This window comes from Bos indicus x Bos taurus, chromosome 14 (genome assembly GCF_003369695.1).
Source record: "Bos indicus x Bos taurus breed Angus x Brahman F1 hybrid chromosome 14, Bos_hybrid_MaternalHap_v2.0, whole genome shotgun sequence".
Taxonomy (NCBI): Eukaryota; Metazoa; Chordata; class Mammalia; order Artiodactyla; family Bovidae; genus Bos; species Bos indicus x Bos taurus.
Window position 1 is genome coordinate 1,357,532 of NC_040089.1, and position 18,380 is coordinate 1,375,911.

General features: G+C 54.5%; 1 protein-coding gene and 1 long non-coding RNA gene across 3 annotated transcripts; both read right to left on the reverse strand.

Moving 5' to 3' along the window:
• Positions 1–766: 766 nt before the first annotated feature.
• On the reverse strand, positions 767–6,052 carry LOC113904040. Its single transcript, XR_003514376.1, has 3 exons — positions 5,833–6,052; positions 5,018–5,555; positions 767–2,194 (listed from the first exon to the last, which is right to left on the reverse strand). It is a non-coding gene; the product is annotated as an uncharacterized LOC113904040 (long non-coding RNA).
• A 7,178-nt stretch (positions 6,053–13,230) lies between these two features.
• On the reverse strand, positions 13,231–16,970 carry LY6E (lymphocyte antigen 6 family member E). 2 transcript variants are annotated; one of them, XM_027560685.1, is made up of 4 exons: positions 15,316–15,409; positions 14,545–14,713; positions 14,150–14,269; positions 13,231–14,065 (listed from the first exon to the last, which is right to left on the reverse strand). In XM_027560685.1, the coding sequence occupies exons 2-4, from the start codon at positions 14,594–14,596 to the stop codon at positions 13,845–13,847; spliced, it is 393 nt and encodes a 130-aa protein (XP_027416486.1). In that variant the 5' UTR covers positions 14,597–14,713; positions 15,316–15,409; the 3' UTR covers positions 13,231–13,844. The 2 variants fall into 2 exon arrangements, with proteins under 2 accessions (XP_027416486.1, XP_027416484.1); XM_027560683.1 differs by lacking the exon at positions 15,316–15,409 and adding an exon at positions 16,866–16,970 and having other exon boundaries at positions 13,232–14,065.
• Positions 16,971–18,380: the final 1,410 nt, after the last annotated feature.

The window sequence follows — 18,380 nt, forward strand, 5'->3', positions numbered from 1 at the left end:
TCCAATTGGAACCAGTTAGAATAGGGAAAAAGAGTCCAGAATGGTGGTGGCTAAAAGATAAGGAAGAGAAAAGCCCGAGAAAATAGAACAAAGGAAGGTCCGAGGACTGGAGTGAGGACCTCAGGTAAAACAAACACTCCTGGCTGGCCCAATTTACATAGGACAGGCCCGGGGGAGAGAAAGAGGAGCCAAAGCTTTCCACCACCACCCCCCATGCCGCCCCCGCGCTCTGGGGTGCTCTTCTGTTTGCATCTCTAGGTCGACATGCCCTCACGCCTCGAAGATGGATTTTCCTGCTATTATCTAAATAAAATAGAGCTGTAACACTGAGCTGTAACACTGATTTGTCTAAGAGCTATAACACGGTCCATTCAAGACCTGAGAGCTATAACACGGTCTGTCTAAGACCTGAGAGCTATGACATGCAGAGGAGAGCTTTAATGTCCATCACTCCAAATCTTTGTTGTGACAAGACAGAACCGAGGAGCATATACTCGCACGACAGCCCCATCACTTCACAGCACATAGATGGGGAAACAATGGAAATAGTGACAGACATTATTTTCTCAGGCTCCAAATTCACTGCAGATGGTGATTGCAGCCATGAAATTAGAAGATGCTGGCTGTAGCTATGCGTTCCGGGAAACAAACTCACTCAGAAGGACAATGCAGATAGTGGAGTGCAGTTTATTACACCGGTGGGTCCAAGGCAGTCTCCTCTTAGCCAAGGACCCCGACCAGTTTTTTGTGAAAACCTTATATACCCTAAGTGTACGTGCCCAAACCCACCTCTCCAAATTCCCTGAAACTAGTCTGAACAAAGGAAAAGAAAGATACAATCAATGTTAACCTGTGATTCATTTGCCTAAAGCCTAGGTAGTTAACAGTGGACAATTATCAATAGGCCTGTGGTCATATCCCAATTAACATAATGGAATTTACCACTTTGTTCTGATATAGAGATAATTAGCATATTCTTTTAGACAATGGAGAGTCCAAGTACAAGTCCTGAGGCTCTTTTATCCGGGGGTCTGGTTTTCCATTGGTATGCCATTTCTATAGACACCGGGCACAAAGTTCAGAGTCCATTGAGAGGGTGACCATGCGTGTAGCCTAATGTTCACAGCCTGGCCTAAGATGGAGTCCAGCTATGTCTGCTTCCTTCTTCATTCCCCTCTCTTGATGCTCTTAACTCATATTATGAGCATCATTCATAAGGGTATATTGAATACATTGTAAAATCCAGGATCCACAAAGCAGAACTATCAAGGCAACTATAACAATGGTAAATATAGTTTTCCACCAATCGCCCTTCACCCAAGATAGGACCGAAGTCCAGAAAGGAATGTTTTCATTTGACATTGCTTTTACCTGGTTTTTCATGTCATCTAAAGCAGTTGATACATTGTCAGATAAGTCAGGAATGCATACACAACATTCAACCTTAATTATAGCCTAGGTCCCTCCTTGAGGAGCTGTGAGTATGTCCAAAGCCATTCTATTTTGAATGACTGCTTTTCTTATTTGGATTTGCTCTTCATTTAAGGCTTGGATGGCTTTTGTACTATCTAGGAGGGCCTGTTTTGTGAAATTAGTCAAGGCCTCTACTTTAATCATAATATCTGTTGTCCTAATAGAGGGTATGAATAAGGCAGCAATATACTCATACCATTGAAACACAGATCTTGTCCACCTAGCATGTAAATAAGGTAGATTTACCAGGGGTTGTTGTAGGTTAGGCTTTTGTTACACTGGCATTTATATCAAATGTAACCCTATGACCCGAGTCTATTGACTGTAGGTCTGGCTTACACCCAGAGAGCAAGGAGAGGTTATGATTGTGTCCCAGAGAAGAGCAGAGTGGTTTAAAATCTCCTTGGCGGAGCGGTGACAGCCACCAGGGAAGTCCATCCATCACAGACAGAGGCATAACCCCACACAACAGTGGAGGTATTGTGGAAGTTGGCGTAGGAATGTGCTCGTTGATGAGGCCAAGCAGCAGGAGTTGATTGTGTGGCTTCATCCTGAAGGGGCTCATCCAGGATCTTTTTTTTCCTTCTTATTAAGGATGGTCTTCGTCTTTCGAGGGTCAGCGGGGTCCCTCTGTGCAGTCCACTCAGCGTTTTTGGGTCTGCGTGGTATGTTCTCTTCAGCCTCGTGTGATGGATCCACGGGGCAATACCTGCAACTTTAACTGCAGTAGGGGTAGTTAGAATAACATAAAGGCCCTTTCACCAAGGGGCTAGTAAATCATGTTTCCAATCTTTGACCCATACTTGGTCATCAAGCCACTAATCTCATGAATCTGTTCCCCAAGGGGGAACGGCACCCTTTCTTGTACAAACTTAGTTACCCAATTTATTACCTTAACCACTTCCGTCTTCTGTGAAATCCTATCCCCCCTTACCTGAGGCAAATTTGTTGACACCTCTTTTATTATGGGAGGGGGCCTCCCATTCACAGTTTCGTATGGAGAATAGCCTTGGGACCGTGGGGTCATCCTGAGTCTGAGCAGAGCCCTTGGAAGCAAGTCCACCCAGGAGCAATCAGTTTCTATGATCCACTTGGAGAGTCTCTTTAAGTGTCCGGTTGGTTCATTCCACCGTCTCAGAACTCTGGGCCTATATGCAGTGTGCAGTTTCCATTTTACGTTTAAACTTTTGTTTACTTGTACTACTGCTGCTGCTGCTGCTAAGTCGCTTCAGTCGTGTCCGACTCTGTGCGACCCCATAGACGGCAGTCCACCAGGCTCCCCCGACCCTGGGAGTCTCCAGGCAAGAACACTGGAATGGGTTGCCATTTCCTTCTCCAATGCATGAAAATGAAAAGTGAAAGTGAAGTCGCTCAGTCATGTCCGACCCTCAGTGACCCCATGGAGTCAGCTACAAAAGCCAGGCCATTGTCTGATCCAATACTGGTAGGAAATCCAAATCTGGGAACTATTTCGCTAAGCAGGCACTGGGCTACTTCTGATGTTCTTTCAGTCCAAATACGAAAAGCTCCTACCCATCCCAAGAATGTACATACCACGACCAGCAGGCAATGGTAGTGTCGGTGAGGTTTCGTGTCGGTGAAGTCCACTCCCAGGTGTTCAAAGGGCAGCGTGCCTTTCAGCTGAATACCCGGAGGTTTTTGTCTGTGCCGAGAGGCAGCATTGACCTGTGGGCAGGCGGCATGGCCTAGGTGGGTCGCTTGGTGTGTTTGGCTTACCAGAGTGTGTGCCAGCTCCTCCGGGACCAATAATTTGCCACTTGGCAATTCCTACCATCCCTTTTCAGTCTGGATGGCCCCTTCCCCTTTGGCTAACCTGACAGCCACTGTCCTTGTTTTATCAGGCTAGTGCCATCAGTATACAGGACCCAACTAGGGTCTGGACCCTTGTGTTCTTCTTTAAAACAAACCCCAGATACCTTACCTCCTCCTTGTAGATCTGTGCCTTCTTCTTTGACACCCAGTAACCCACTCCAGTGTTATTACCTGGAGAATCCCAAGGATGGGTGAGCCTGGTGGGCTGCCGTCTATGGGGTCGCACAGAGTCGGATACAACTGAAGTGACTTAGCAGCAGCAGCAACCTGCTTCCATCAGCAGCTGGAGCAGTGTTTTTGTCCCTTCCCAACATTTTTCCTTGGTCTTGGCAGCCAGCAGCAGGTCATCCACGTATTGTAGGAGCCAAGATCCATACTCTTTTGGATGGAATGAGTTCAGGTCAGAAGCCAAGGCTTCCCCAAAGATGGCTGGGGAGTTCTTAAACCCTTGTGGGGGAGTCCAGGTGAGCTATTGTTTGGTGCCCCCGACTGGATCTTCCCATTCAAAGGCAAAGATGGGCTGGGGCAAGGTGTAAGCAGAAGAAGGCATCCTTGAGGTCTAGGCGAGTATAAACTTTAGTCCTTGGTGGGAGGAGGCTAAGTAAGGTGTAGGGGTTTGGAACAGTGGGGTGTAAAGTCACAGTAGCCTGGTTGACTCGCCTGAGATCCTGTACAGGCCTATAGTCCTGTCCTCCTTCCTTTCTGACTGGCAGGATCGGAGTATTCCAAGCTGACTGGCACTGTACTAGAATGCCCACTTGTTTCAATCTATTGATGTGGGGTAGTATGCTGGCCCAGGCCTCTATCGGTAGCGGGTACTGGCGCTTTCTAACCGGGATGGTGCCTTGTTTGAGTTCTACTTTCACTGGGGCTTGATGTTTAGCCAGCCTCGGGGGAGGGGGGGGTGTCTTCCGCCCAGACCTCAAGGAATAATTGAGTTAGTTCTCTATCATGCTCTTCCGGCCCACCCAGTTCTTCCCTTGGAAGCTCATGCAACCTCCACTCATCTTGGGGTGGTACTGAGAGAGCAAATAAGTCACAGTGTTCATCCGGAAGGTGGGCCTCTCCTCAGGGGAGAAAGTCACTTGTGCTCCTAGTTTGGAGAGCAAGTCTCTTCCCAACAGGCGTACTGGGCACCCAGGAATGTAGAGGAATTCATGAATCACTTGGTGCCCCTCCCGCCCCCGCCATATGACATTTTCTGGGCTGGCAAACCGATTTAATCATCTCTTCTCCCGATACCCCAGTTACAGCAGTAGTCTTTGCGGACAGTGGTGCCACGGGTTTTGTTACTACCGACAGTTCTGCTCCTGTATCCACCATGAAGTCAATGTTTTGGTCCCCCACTTTTAAGGTTACCATGGGCTCTCGGGGACGGCAGCCCTATTTACTTTCCAAGTCAGCAAGCCCCACAGCTGCGGGAGCTTCCTTCCTTGCCTTAGGGCATTCATTCTTCCAGTGGGCAAAACCTCAGCACCAGGCACACTGGTTTGGCTGTAACGGGGCCCAGGGCCTCCGTTGGGACCGGTTGAAGGACTGTCCTGTCCCTGGGGCAGAGGAGGTTTTCCAGAGGGCCCGAGATTGACTTTCCCAGAGCAGCAGCTAGCATTGCAAATCTCTTGTGTGTTCTCTTTTGTTCCCTCTGGCTCTCTGGCAGAGCGCAGGCTCTGCTTAATTCCAAGGTCTCCCTCCCCTGCCTGTCAGTACTCACCGGGAGAGGAGGGTATAACTTGGGCGGCTCGGCTGGAGCCGGATCCTGGAAGTGTTGGTCAGAGGCTTCTGCCACCAGGATCGGAGTCCGCCGAGGTGGAGGCTCTACGACCTCTAGGAGAGCTGGCGGAGGAGCCGCGGCTGCTGCAGGAACTTCACCTGGCCCTGGATTGGGCATTAAGGTGGCCTCCGGTCCTGGTGGAGCACAGGGCCCGTGGGTGCATCCAGTACGGGGGAGAGGCAGGTCATCCTTGTCCAAATCCTGCCAGATCCCAGAGGGAGAAGGGGGATCGGCGTGTCTTCACCTGCCAGTCAGCAAGGCCGAACCAGAACACCATGTGGTCCACGACTATTTCTCCCTTAAAGTCCGTTCTGCCTTGGTGGTCTTGATCAGGTGCGGATGAAAACATAGATGGGTTAAATATCCCATGTCCCAGGCCGTCTCCGGAAAAGCCAATTCATGCTCACTTATGTATCCCCCTCCTTCTAGCCTGAGAATTCCGAGGGGGTCAAGAATCTCACAGCAGACGGGACACGTCCTGCGGGAGGGCAGAATATGAGCATACAAGGAAAAGTTTCCTATTCTAAAAATCCCCTGGCTATCGCTGGTAATAATTTTCCCTGAGATGGCGTGGACACACCTCCTAAATTACCTTTGCAAATTCCCTTCCTAAGCCCTAGCACACTCGTGGCCCTGTGTACCAAGCAATCGCCCTCTGCCTATTCCAGGTCCCTGTGGGTCCGTGCTCCTTCTAGTCCCTCCCAGGGGGGTGATCAGGCCCCCTCTTCCACCCTGCCGGGTGGGTTCCTCCTCACCTGAGTGCTCAGTTTCCCTGCTGCCATCCACTACCTGCTAACGTGAAAGGTCCGGCCGTTGAGATCCAGAATCCTTCCAGAAGGGCGAGGCGTCTTCCCCCCTCTAGAAGATTCAAGCTGCAAGGCCTCAGAATAGTCTCAAATGGGACTTGTCTCCTCAAAGTGAGGAGTTTCCCGGCCAATGCACCAAATGTTGTAGCCATGCGTTCCGGGAAACAAACTCACTCAGAAGGACAATGCAAATGGTGGAGTGCAGTTTATCACACCAGCGGGCCCAAGGCAGAATCTCCTCTTAGCCAAGGACCCCGACCAGTTTTTGTGAAAATCTTATATACCCTAAGTGTACGTGCCCAAACCCACCTCCCCAAATTCCTTGAAACTAGTCTGGACAAGGTTAAAGAGAGATACGATCAAAGTTAACCCATGATTCATGTGTCACAAGACTAGATAAAGAGTGGACATTTACCAATAGGCCTGTGGTCATATCCCAATAAACATAATGGAATTTACCACTTTGTTCTGTTACAGAGATAATTAGGATATTCTTTTAGGCAACAGAGAGTCCAAGTACAAGTCCTGAGGCTCTTTTATCCGGGGGTCTGGTTTTCCATTGGTATGCCATTTCTTTTTTTCTTTTTTAAAATTTTATTTATTTATTGGCCACACTGCGCAACATGTGGGGTCTTAGCTCCCGGACCTGGGATCAAACCTGTGCCGCCTGCACTGGAAGCCCAGACGCCTAGCCCCCGGACCACCAGGCGAGTCCCTGGCATGCCATTTCTATAGACACCGGGCACAAAGTTCAGAGTCCATTGGGAGGGTGACCATGCGTGTAGCCTAATGTTCGCAGCCTGGCCTAAGATGGAGTCCAGATCTGTCTGTTTCCTCCTTCACTATGGCCAACCTAGACAGCATATTAAAAAGCAGCGACATTACTTCGATGGACCTTCGGGCTAACCCATGTCCCAGCAGCTCCCATACCTAGCGCACCCCTCATCCGCACTTGGCACCCAGACCTTAAATGCGTTCCTCCCCAGGACTGTCACAGGTTTCTCCAGGGGGCTGTCCTCCCACAGTGCACCCTCTGCTCAGGTTTCTTGTTGTTCAGTCCCTCAGTCGTGTGCGACTCTTTGAGACCCCATGGACTGCAGCACCGCAGGCTTCCTTGTCCATCACCAACTCCTGGAGCCGGCTCGAGCTCATGTGCACTGAGTTGGTGATGCCATCCAACCATCTCATCCTCTGTCGTCTCCTTCTCCTCCTGCCTTCAGTCCTTCCAAGCATCAGGGTCTTTTCTGCTGAGGTTATTTCCTTTTTGTTCAGGGGTCCTAGAAAGTGCCCGTGGTCGGGGCTCAGAGAGGGGAGTCCCACTATGCTGTGGCTCAGTCACCAGCCCAGGGGACGGTCTGGTGTGTCCCACCCTGCCTGCACCAGACCGAGGGGAGCCAGGCAGGGACCAGAGGAACTCTGAAAGCTAGGGCAGAGCAAAGGCAGGTCCAGCCATAGCTGCTGGACATCCAGGGTCATGAGACAGCCCGCGAGTGAGAGGCCCTAGCCAGTGGGTTGGGCCCTTGGAAGTCACAGGTGAGCAGCAGCAAGGCAATGCAGGTGATGCTAAGATTGGGGAGGAGGGGGCGCCGAGTCCTCCCTGGCTTGGGCCGTGGGCACCAAACAGGCATAATGGGAGGAAGCCAGATGCTGGGCAGGACTGTCCGCCTCCCTGGGCCAGCGGGTTCAGGACTCCCTGGGAGGGGCAGGCGAGGGGGCGGGGCCGGACCGGACGGAGCTGAGTTTGGCCGCAGGGAAACGCAGGCATCACACGGGTTCCTGGGCGCTGAGACTGGGGAATCTGGACACCCGACCAGAGTGTGCCTGGACTGGACAGCGCTGCGCCTGGGCAGATGCCGGTGGGGGTGGGGTGGCGGAGAGAGAGTCCTGAGCAGAGCACGGGAGATGCCCCCCTTTCCCCTCCCCTCCCCTTCCGCTCCTGGGGCTCCCTTGCCCCTCCCCTTCCCACCTGCCCTCTCTCGGGCTGTGGGAAATGGAAACTCAAAGCCCTGTGCACCTCCTCCCGCCCCTGCCCCGCCCAGCCCCACGCAGCCTCCCTCTGCTCCTGCAGAGTCTGGGCTACCTAGCCTCCCCCAACACAGGGGAGGGGCAGCAGGAATCGAGAGAACCGTCAGCTGCTCCCAGGAGGTCTCCAAGGGTCACAGTCACCAGGAGGCTTCGAGGCTCTGAGCCCTGCTTTTCATCTCGCTGTGTAGTTGTGGGTAGAGTAATAACAGACTATTATCACCTGCAAAATAGTCTGCACAGAGATGAAAGCTGAGGTTAGCATGCGTGGGAATAGAGCGTCGGTTACACAGCTGTCCTTCCACTGCCGTCTGCCCCTGGGCTCCCGGTGTCCCCTGACTGTGATGGTCACGTCCAGCTGGGCATCTTCCTCTGGCCTGGCCTGTGTTTCAGGACTCAGTCGAGTGTGGGGTCTTCAGTGCAGAAAGAATCCAGCGGGAGGCAGAGGGACAGGAAGGGCAAAGGCTTGTTAGTGTGGGCCACTGGGCGGGGCACTGCCATCAGAGCTGGGTGGGCTACATTGTTTATAATGTAGAAGAAGTTGGGAAGGGAAAAAAGACCATCTTCTTACTCATTCTTGAGTAGATGTCCAACTTTCCTCATCAGCTCCTCCTCCACGTCTGGCAGGGAAGTCTTCTTGTTTCTACATCGTTGAACTGGGATTGTCCTGGTGCTATGGAAATGTGCAAAAAGGCCAAAAAGGCGGTCACTGTCAACTACAAATTGGCACTTGCCGTCTCCAAGGATTGAAGCATGTGCTGCTGCGGCTGCTGACCTCCAACACTCCCTGAAGGAGTTTACATTGGAGATCAAGAATGAGGCATTCTGTACCCTCGGGAAATTGGCACTTCTTCAGTAAGATGTTTTCAGGAGCTGATATTATCAACCCAATTCTTGCATCTCCTCATATCTGGAAAAGCACTAAATTCCCTTATGGTGACATCTGCTTCTCATGACTAGCGAAACCTGCAAAAATATGTGCTTGATTGCAGGAACTCCCTTTCACCAAAATCACATATATATTGATCTTTCCCCACCTGCCTCTTTGGAGCAGTCTCTCAGAGCTCTCTGAGGTGCTGTCTCCTGGGGTGCAGTCCTCATTTTGCCCCAAATAAAACTTCACTTGAAACTCTCACGTTGCGCATTGTTTTAAAGTCGATTTAACAGGATGTGAGTCTCATTTCACCATTGTTTGGGGACATGCCTTGTGTTTCTGTTGTGTGGTTTTTTGCTAAGCAAGCCTGCTTTCTTGAGTGATCATTAACTTACAGAGGTCTCCCATACTTTTTCCTTTACTTATGACCCCTTAGTGGGAGTAACTATTTAATCACCTGCTTCATTTCTTCACTCTGTCCCTGTCACCACCACTGCCCAGCCTTGCTGGTCTCAAAACAGGAGGGAAGTGGGCAGGGCACAAGCTTTAAAAGGATGATATAGCCCAAAGTGAAAGTGTTAGTCGCTCAGTCGTGTCGGACTCTTTGGGACCCTGTGGACTGTAGCCCACTAGACTCCTCTGCCCATGGGATTCTCCAGGCAAGAATGCAGGAGTGGGTTGCCATACCCTTCTCCAGGGGATCTTCCTAACCCAAGGATAGAACCTGAATCTCTTACATCTCCTGCATTGGCAAGTGGGTTGTTTACCACTAGTGGGACCTGGGAAGCCCTACAGAACTCAAAGACATATTATCATGTATTTCCCCCGAGGAGGAACCAGGACCCTGTATTTGTATGTGTATTATCACTGCACTCTTGTTTGCCTGCTTTTCCTCTGTCCCAGCATCCCTTTGTCCCCTGAAGATCACTGATTACTGACCATGTTCAAGGACAAGCGCTGTGGCCAGGCTTAGATCACAAAATGGCTTTTCTTATGTCAGGAAAGCCATTCCTGACTCTTTCTCCAGGGACTCCCTAACCTACCTGTTTACACAGTTTCAGTCTTTTTCTGGGACTTTGCTGAGGACTCTATCCTGGGAGATGGCCTCTCAGTAGCTCTGAGGAAATGTTCTGAAAAGGTAGAGGAGAAGTAGGATCTACATGAATTTTTTTGATTGGTAAATACAGGTAGTCAAGTGTTGTTGTTCAGTCACTCAGTCGTGTCTGACTGTTTGCAACCCACAGACTGTAGACCGCCAGGCTCCTCTGTCCATCGGATGCTCCAGGCAAGCACAGTGGAGTGGGCTGCCATTGCCTTTTACGTATACCTACTAGCAGGCTGCTAATTAGAGAAAGGAAATGTCTCAAAACTCGGAGAGTGGCACCAGGCCCCTCACCCACAACGTGCATTGAGATAACATTGCCACCAGGTGAGTCATCCCGGGCCATTAAATGATTGATACGAATCTTGAAGAAAGGCAGATTTCCATACAAATATATGGTTTCATTAACATAGATTAGGAGAACATTTGTATGAGTAAAACATACTGGTTTGTTGAGTCATTATTGGTTCTGAGTCTTAGGTGGAACTGATTCGAAGAGAGTCTAGGGTAAATACATAGTTTATTAACATAGCTTAACATAGCTTAAGGAAAACATTTCCATAAGAAAAAGCATTGGTTAGCTCAAGGTTTGAGAAAAGTTCAGTTCAGTTGGAACCAGGTATCATCATGGCAACACAGAATTTAAAAATAAACCCCCTTTTAATTTTGTACAGAGAAGGGAAAAATTGACACTTGTGGTTTGTTTCCTCCTGCTGCTTAAGAGAGAGATGAAAATGTCTGACACTTGGGGCCTATTTCCTCCAGGCCCCCGGACTTCCTGCCTGTGACCCTCACACCCGTCCTTCACTATCTCCCGGAGCTCATCCAATGAGTCGGTGATGCCATCCAACCATCTCGTCCTCTGTCATCCCCTTTTCCTGCCCTCAATCTTTCCCAGCATTAGGGGCCTCCCCAACGAGTCGGCTCTTCGCACCAGGTAGCTTACAGCTAACCACAAAAGACAGACATCTCATGTTAATGATTTTAGTGCTTTCTATGTATGGGAAGTAGCACAAGCTGGAATCAAGATTGCCGGGAGAAATATCAATAACCTCAGGTATGCAGATGACACTACCCTTATGGCAGAAAGTAAAGAGGAACTAAAAAGCCTCTTGATGAAAGTGAAAGTGGAGAGTGAAAAAGTTGGCTTAAAGCTCAACATTCAGAAAACGAAGATCATGGCATCCGGTCCCATCACTTCATGGGAAATAGATGGGGAAACAGTGGAAACAGTGTCAGACTTTATTTTTTTGGGCTCCAAAATCACTGCAGATGGTGACTGCAGCCATGAAATTAAAAGACGCTTACTCCTTGGAAGGAAAGTTATGACCAACCTAGATAGCGTATTCAAAAACAGAGACATTACTTTGCCAACAAAGGTCCGTCTAGCCAAGGCTATGGTTTTTCCAGTGGTCATGTATGGATGTGAGAGTTGGACTGTGAAGAAGGCTGAGCCCGAAGAATTGATGCTTTTGAACTGTGGTGTTGGAGAAGACTCTTGAGAGTCCCTTGGACTGCAAGGAGATCCAACCAGTCCATTCTGAAGGAGATCAGCCCTGGGATTTCTTTGGAAGGAATGATGCTAAAGCTGAAACTCCAGTACTTTGGCCACCTCATGTGAAGAGTTGACTCATTGGAAGACTCTGATGCTGGGAGGGATTGGGGGCAGGAGGAGAAGGGGACGACAGAGGATAAGATGGCTGGATGGCATCACTGACTTGATGGACGTGAGTCTGGGTGAACTCCAGGAGTTGGTGATGGACAGGCAGGCCTTGTGTGCTGTGATTCATGGGGTCGCAAAGACTCGGACACTACTGAGCGACTGAACTGAACTGATGTATGGGAAGATGCAAGAATTGGGGGTCATTGAAATTTTTCTTTAGACCCACATCTCAGCTGTCTAGGGGCGCACGTCCAAAACACAGAAGGCTTCTTCCTGTTCTCCCCACTGGATGGCTGCAATGGGCTGCAATTTAATCCTTGTGGAACTGGACTCGTGGGGAGCAGTATTCTGGTTTTGCTTTTTTTTTGGCCGCACCGCGTAGCATGTGAAATCTTGGTTCCCCAACCAAGGATCAAACCCATGCCCCTTGCAGTCATGTGCAGTCTCCACCACTGAACCACCAGGGAAGTCCTTGAGCTTTCTGCTTTTAGGACTCAGGACTCCAGGGGTAACCAGCATTCCTGGAGGACACTCTGATTTTTTCTCCTTTGTTTCTTGTTTTGGTTTTTAATGCTGGTCTGACCCCTAAATGAATCTCAATATTTTTATCACCCCAGTCTCGACCAGACTGCTGTAATGTGCTTCTAGATCCTTCCACAATACATAGGCTGGGCCTGGATCTCCTTCCCCTCCCCATCCTGCTGGACCACCCCGATTTCTCAGGGCAGACTCCTCCTGCCCTTCCCTGGAGCTCTATCATCGCCTTGGTGCTCAACCTCAAGTGTTGGCTGGAGTCTTCCTTGGTGGCAACGAGGACACTGCCCTCGTGGGCGTCATAGGGCCCGTCTGTGCTGAGCTGCTCACCTGCCCCTGTGACCAGGGCCCAGGACATGGGCCAGAATCCGAGCCCTGCAGTGACCACTGCCCTGCCCTGCTGCACAGTGGTCCTTGGACTTTGGACCCAAGCACATAGGAGCTTCTGGCCGGCCCAGGCCAAGCTCTGCTGCGCTCACTCCCGCCACCCTGCAGTCCTGGATCCACTGCTCCTGGGCCACCAGCCTAATCAAAGAATCCCCTTGGCTTAGAACTCAGGCCCCACTGCAGACCCTGGAGGTCCAAGGCTGGCCGAAGACCACAGTGGGGCTTGCCGGGGAGTAGGCATGAGCAGGGAGGGCTGCCGCCCAGGGAGCAGCACCTCAACCCTTCTGCAGGGGAGTCCCTCCCACACGCCCTTGGGACAGGGGCCTTGCTCCCCCTTACTCAGCTCCTGTGTGCCTCCCCCCACCCGTCCATGCTGTGTGTCCTTTGCAGCCCGACTGGCCCAGATAGCCCTGCCCAAGTCCCAGAAAGTACGGGGCTGTCTCCTCCCTTCCAATCCCATCCCTCCCTTTGCAGGGTCCTGCCTCCTACCTAGAACTGGGCTACCACCTCCCTTGCCCTGCCCCAGTCTCCCTGTCCACTCCAGTCCTGTCCTGAGGATCAAATGATCCCACCCAGCTGAGGGCAGCTAGCTGTGAACTTGGGTGACCCGGCTCCCCCAGGGCCTCCAAGTGGGCTTCAGGGTGGGGCCCCATCACAGGGAACCGTCAGATCCCTCTACACCTGAGGCTCTGGAGCTCTGCTGCCCCCCTCACTAGGACCCCGACGGGAGGGGTGGTCTCAGGCTGAGGGCCACAGCAGAGCCAGAAAAGGTGGAAACATGTTTATTTGAGGCAGCGAAGCAGCAGGAGTGTGGGGTGGAGGGAGGGGGTGGGCAGCTGTGGGATCTGGGGCAGGAACAGATTCCTGGGTCAGTAGCCTAGACCTGGGAACAGGGGAAGCCGTCTCCCCAAAGGCCACCCTCTAAGTGAGTGAAATACAAGGACATGTGCAGAGATACCAGGGACTGGGGCTCTGTGCTGGTGCTTGGGGCTCCAGACACGCTTCTGACCCCCACCCCTCCCCCAAACACACTCACACACGCCCAGCTGGGCACATGGACCACACACCTGTCTACACGGCACATCTTCTGCACTTGGGGGCAGGGAGGGCCTGGGATTAGGAGCCCCCTCTCAGCATGTCCCTGGGACTCGGTTCTGACTCCCGAATCCTCAGGCTCCGTTCCCAGGTCCCCGTGGCAAGGCTGACCTGGAGGTAGGGGGAGCTGACAGGTGTGGGTACAGGGGGCCAGGCCTGCCTGTGGGGACCCAGGGCTGAGAAGGTGGGACTAGCAGGGTGAGGAGTCAGAGGCGGCGGCTTTGAGATCCTCTTGGGTCTGGGCTTTCCTTCCTTCCTGAGTTTTGGGAGCCGGGGCTGGGCAGTCAGGGTCCAAACCGCAGCAGAGCCACCAGCAGGCTGAGCAGGAGCCCCAGGCCCAGCACCAGGGTGCTGGCCCGAGGCCCGCGGCCCGCCGCGCTGATGTTGCACAGGAAGCTCTGGCAGCAGGACGTATCCATGGACGCCACGCCGAAGTTGAGGCTTGTGGAGCCGCAGATCGGGGAGCAGAACTTGTACAGGGAGTAGCCCAAGTCCACCACGTTCTCTGTGCCACCAGAAACGAGACTGTGAGTGGAGGAGGGGTCGGGGGGCTTGGGGGTGAGCCTGGCCACCCAGCACCCGCACTCACTGAGGCCAGCGGATGCAGAGACCGTCACACAGTAACTGTCAGTGTTGGAGCAGATGGTCGGCTTCAGGCAATACCAGTTGCTTTGCACATTCTGGCAGGTGAAGCACACCAGGGAGTGGGCTGCAGGGGAGGGATGCAGTCTCATGCCGGGGAGTCCTCCGGTGCCCCCTCCCGGCCCCGACCCAGAGGCTTGAGGACACCCCCTCTTGCGCAGGCACTGATGGGGCCCCTATGGTACGTGGGGCCCAGGCTGGAGACCTGGAAGGACAAGGACACCAGACCCTGGCCCTGGAGGGGTTCCAGCAATGTCCAAGTGTCGGGGCAGGGGAGGCAGTGAGTGGCACCAGTGACACGGCCACAGCCAGCTTGGAGGCCCGGGGCCCGGGGCACCTCACCTCGCTCCACGCCCAGGAGGGCAGCCAGCAGCAACGGCAGAAAGACCTTCATTCTGGAGGGACAGGCGTCTGGCTGGGCTCTCAGGAAGCTGCAGTCAGCCTTGTTCCAATGAGATGGCGTGCTGGGGGGCGGGCCTTGCTTCTCCCAATGGGGTCCGAGCTGTTGGTCCTGGGGGAACAGTTGGCAACCCCACTTTGTAGATGGGGGGGTGGGAGGTGCCAGAAACAAGGCCAGAGTGCAGATGGTCTTTCTGCTCCATTCTGAACCCACCTCTCACTCAGCGCAGACTCCTGGCTGAGACCCTTCCCCAAGTCTGTGGCACTTGTTGCTGGGGGAGGAGGGCTAGAGGTCAGATAAGGGAACTCATTAGGGTTTTCAGAATCTCCCAGAAAGGCAGGCCAAGGGAGTGGGCCCTGCCTGTGGACCTGGCAGCGTGGGTGAGACAGGCTAGGACCTGGGATCCTCTACCAGAATGCTTGCACCTGGACAAACGTCCCAGTGAGCAACACAATACAAAGAAACTGTAAGTGACTAAAAATAACAATGCCTATGCACACCTTGGGCAAAAGGATACAAGAAGTCACAAACAAACTACATTTTTGAGGTGCTGGGAGAACAAGCAGGGCGGTGCTCAGGACCCCCCCACAGCACCACCGAGCAGTGGGACCGACCACCTAAACTACACCTCCAGCTTCCCTCCACAGACCCGCCCCTGTTGTCTCTCCATTTCAGGACGGAAGCAGCTCCTCTCCAGGAGTGGGTGAGGGTACCTGCTTCTTGCTTTTGCTTCCTTGTGCTGCAGTTTCAGCACCTATAAAGGCTTGTTTGGAATTTTCGTCTGGTCTCTTATCAATTTCTCGAGTTCTGTGCTGGGGGAGCCTGTTCAGGGCTCTCCCATTTGTCCAGGGGCAGCACTGAAGACAAGGACCCCAGAAGCATCTGCTGCTCTTGGTGGCTGGAGGGGGGCTCAGGGGGACCCAGCAGTGTGCCACCAGTCACCCCAGTGGGAATAGGCCCAGGCTCAGGCGGACGGGGGTGAGCCCCTGGGGGCTGGCCAGAACACTCCTTTGGGCAAAGATCCTTAGCAGGGGGTGGAGAAAGCTCTCAGAATGCGACCAGCTGGGGTTCTGGACTTCTGTTTCAGGCATGGTGTGGGAGGAGCAGTCTGGTGCTTTCTGCAGGGGAGAGCTGTGGGTGGGGGAGGGCACTAGTTCCTAGGCACTGGGAGGAAGGAGAATGCCAAGGAGAAGACAGATTTTGGGAGGGGCTGGCGAAGACCCGGAGAATGGGCTTCAGGTCTCTCATGCCCAGCTCTGGGCAAGGCCTGACGTCCTGGGGCACAGAGAAGGAGCCGCAGATGTCCAAGAACAGCGCCAAGCCCCCCTGGGGCCTGTGCCCGGATGCAGGCAGTTCAGGGAGGAAGGAGTCTCGGTCTCCTCCTCCATAAAGTGAGAATCCCGCCGGAGGAGCTCCGAGCGGTCCTGAAGGAAGTTCTGGTGCCCACAGCCGCCGGCCCCGGCTGGCACGGCCAGCATCATCACTGACTGCTGCCAGGTTCCTCCTCCCCGCAAGCAGGCTGAGTCCAGGCATTGGACACTAACGCATCCACACTAGTGGGGTCAAGCGGAAGGGAGCCCTGAGAGGAGCCAGTGGGTTTGGGGGGGGTGGGGTTCGGCCAATCGCGGACTGTGCACTTCTCTGCCAGGCGCACGGACCGGGCTGACCTCTGGCGAAGCCTGGCACTCTGAGCCGGCAAGAGAGGTAGGAGCTGGTCCTGGGCCCCAGGGAAGGAAGGGCGGCCCAGCGCAGGGAGTGGGCTCCTAGGCATCTCCAGTGCTTGCATAATTTATGCCAAGCAAGGTGCTTTCACCTCTTCCAGTGGCAGGCTCCCGTCCCGTGGTCACCCTCCGGGGCTATTAACTCTCTCCTTCCTGCCAGCCGCCAAGATCCCAGCTCTCTCAAGTCTGGAAGGCTGACTCTCCCCAGTTTCCACGTGAGGGGTCGTGGGGGAACCTAGAGTTGGGCGATGGGCCCCCGGCGCCTGCGCAACCCTGGACTACCCAGCCCCGGAGGGCGCCCGCTGCAGTCTCCGTGCTCTCCCGCCTTCGTCCATCGGAAATATTGGGGAGGGCCGGGGAGCGGGGAGGCCAGGCGGGCAGGCGAGCCCTGGGGCCGGGCTGCTCGCAACCCCGACCCCCAGCCTCCCTCCCGCAGGTTCCTCCCGCCTGCCCAGCGCCCCACTCGCCCGCTCCCCCTCCGCGCCGGGGAGGGCCCCATACCCGCGCCTACGCCCGCCGGGGTCGGCCGGGCCCTAACTTACCGCCAGCGGACGCAGGTCCCCGGCCTGGCGGCGCAGCCCAAACTGCCCAGGAGCGGGAGCCCGCAGCAGCCCTCAGTCCCGGCCGGAGAGGCGGCGCTCGAGCGCGAGAGGCGCGGCTTGCGGCCCAGGCCCCGCCCGCCGGCCCCGCTCCCCAGCGCAGCGCCAGCCGCCGCGGTTCAGTCTGGTCCCCCCGGGAGGGGGCGGGGGCGTTGCGCGCACTCCCGGCAGCCCGGGCAGGGGTGGGGGAGGCCCACAGGTGGCCCGACACTTTTCCGGTGGAACACGGGGGAGGGGAGGCGGCCAAGGAGGCCGAGGCGGCGGTGCCCAGAACCCCTTTTTCAGAGTCGGGTGCGGGCGGCCAGGAGGCTGATAGGAGGCCTTCCCCGCGCCGGCCGTCAGCCGTCCCATGGTGGGGGGAGGTGACAGGATGAGGATCCAGGGGTGGAGGAGGGGGTTTCGGGGCGGTGGTTGTGCACCACAGTGCGGACCGGCTGGAGATCCCGGCCGCACCGGCGTCTAAACCCTCCGCCCGGGAGGACTCATGAGCCTCCTGGGTGCTCCGCTGCAGCCGGCTGGGGTGGGTTGGGTCCCAAAGCCAGCCAAACCTGACCCTCCCAGCGGAGCCCAGAGGCCCCCGGCCATCCTTAGTGAAGCGGGCTCTCCTGGGTTTGGCGTCACTGGCTTTCTGGTGTTCTGTCTCCGGTGCCATTAACTGCCTTTCCTTCAACAACCGTTCATGGAGCATCCCCGGTGTGCGGCTCTGGCCTGGCCTGACGCCTCCCGGGCCTGTGAGCCAGGCCAGCTTCTGCCGTTGCCCCCGCCCTGCTCCTGCTTGTCCCTGGTGGGGATGGAGACCCGAACCGCCTGCCTGCCTGCACTGGGGCTGCCAGGTGGAGCCTCCCCAGGAGTCATACTTCTTACTTTCGCAGCACATTTCCTGTTGGAGCTGTTTTGTTTTTTTTTTTTTTTCCTTGCACCCTTTCTGGGTGACGTTTGTGGTGACGGGGTTGGGGGGTGGGGGTAGGGCACAGGAGAAGTGTCTTCTTAACCATACATCCGCGGAGAGAGATGGCAAGAGGGAGGGGCTGAGGCAGGATGGCAGGGTGGTCAGGATGGGGCAGGGTGGGAAGAGGGACCCTGTAAGAGCGGCCCAGTCCTCTGGGCAGGGCCGGGGTACCCTGGGCACCATGTGATTATGCGTGGATGTGAATGTATGTGATTGTCTGGTGAGTGGGCTGTGTGTGCAGAGTTCTGCCAGGGATCTGCTTCTTCTGTGGTCTTCTGTGATGTCCAGGTGACAGGAGAGTGGGACGGATCAACTTGGAGAGGCTTCTGGGGCTTTTTCCTTAGACGCTGAAGGTGAGGCGCTGTGTGTCCTGAGATGTCACAGTTCAGGTGTGATGCCATCCTTGGGAACTACACAGTGCTGGGGCCCAGGGACATGCTGTAGGCCGTGGCTCTTGGTTAGTTTCCTTCTGGGCCTCAGGTCTGGGGAGCAGGGACTGCACCAGCTCT

What these genes read in the sequence shown, in the direction of transcription:
- LY6E (XM_027560685.1), bottom strand. Translation starts at nt 14,596, where the DNA reads ATGAAGGTCTTTCTGCCGTTGCTGCTGGCTGCCCTCCTGGGCGTGGAG. An exon ending in CCTCCTGGGCGTGGAGCGAG is followed by an intron (nt 14,270 to 14,544) that starts GTGAGGTGCCCC and finishes CCTCCCCTGCAG; the next exon opens with CCCACTCCCTGGTGTGCTTC. An exon ending in CTCTGCATCCGCTGGCCTCA is followed by an intron (nt 14,066 to 14,149) that starts GTGAGTGCGGGT and finishes CTGGTGGCACAG; the next exon opens with AGAACGTGGTGGACTTGGGC.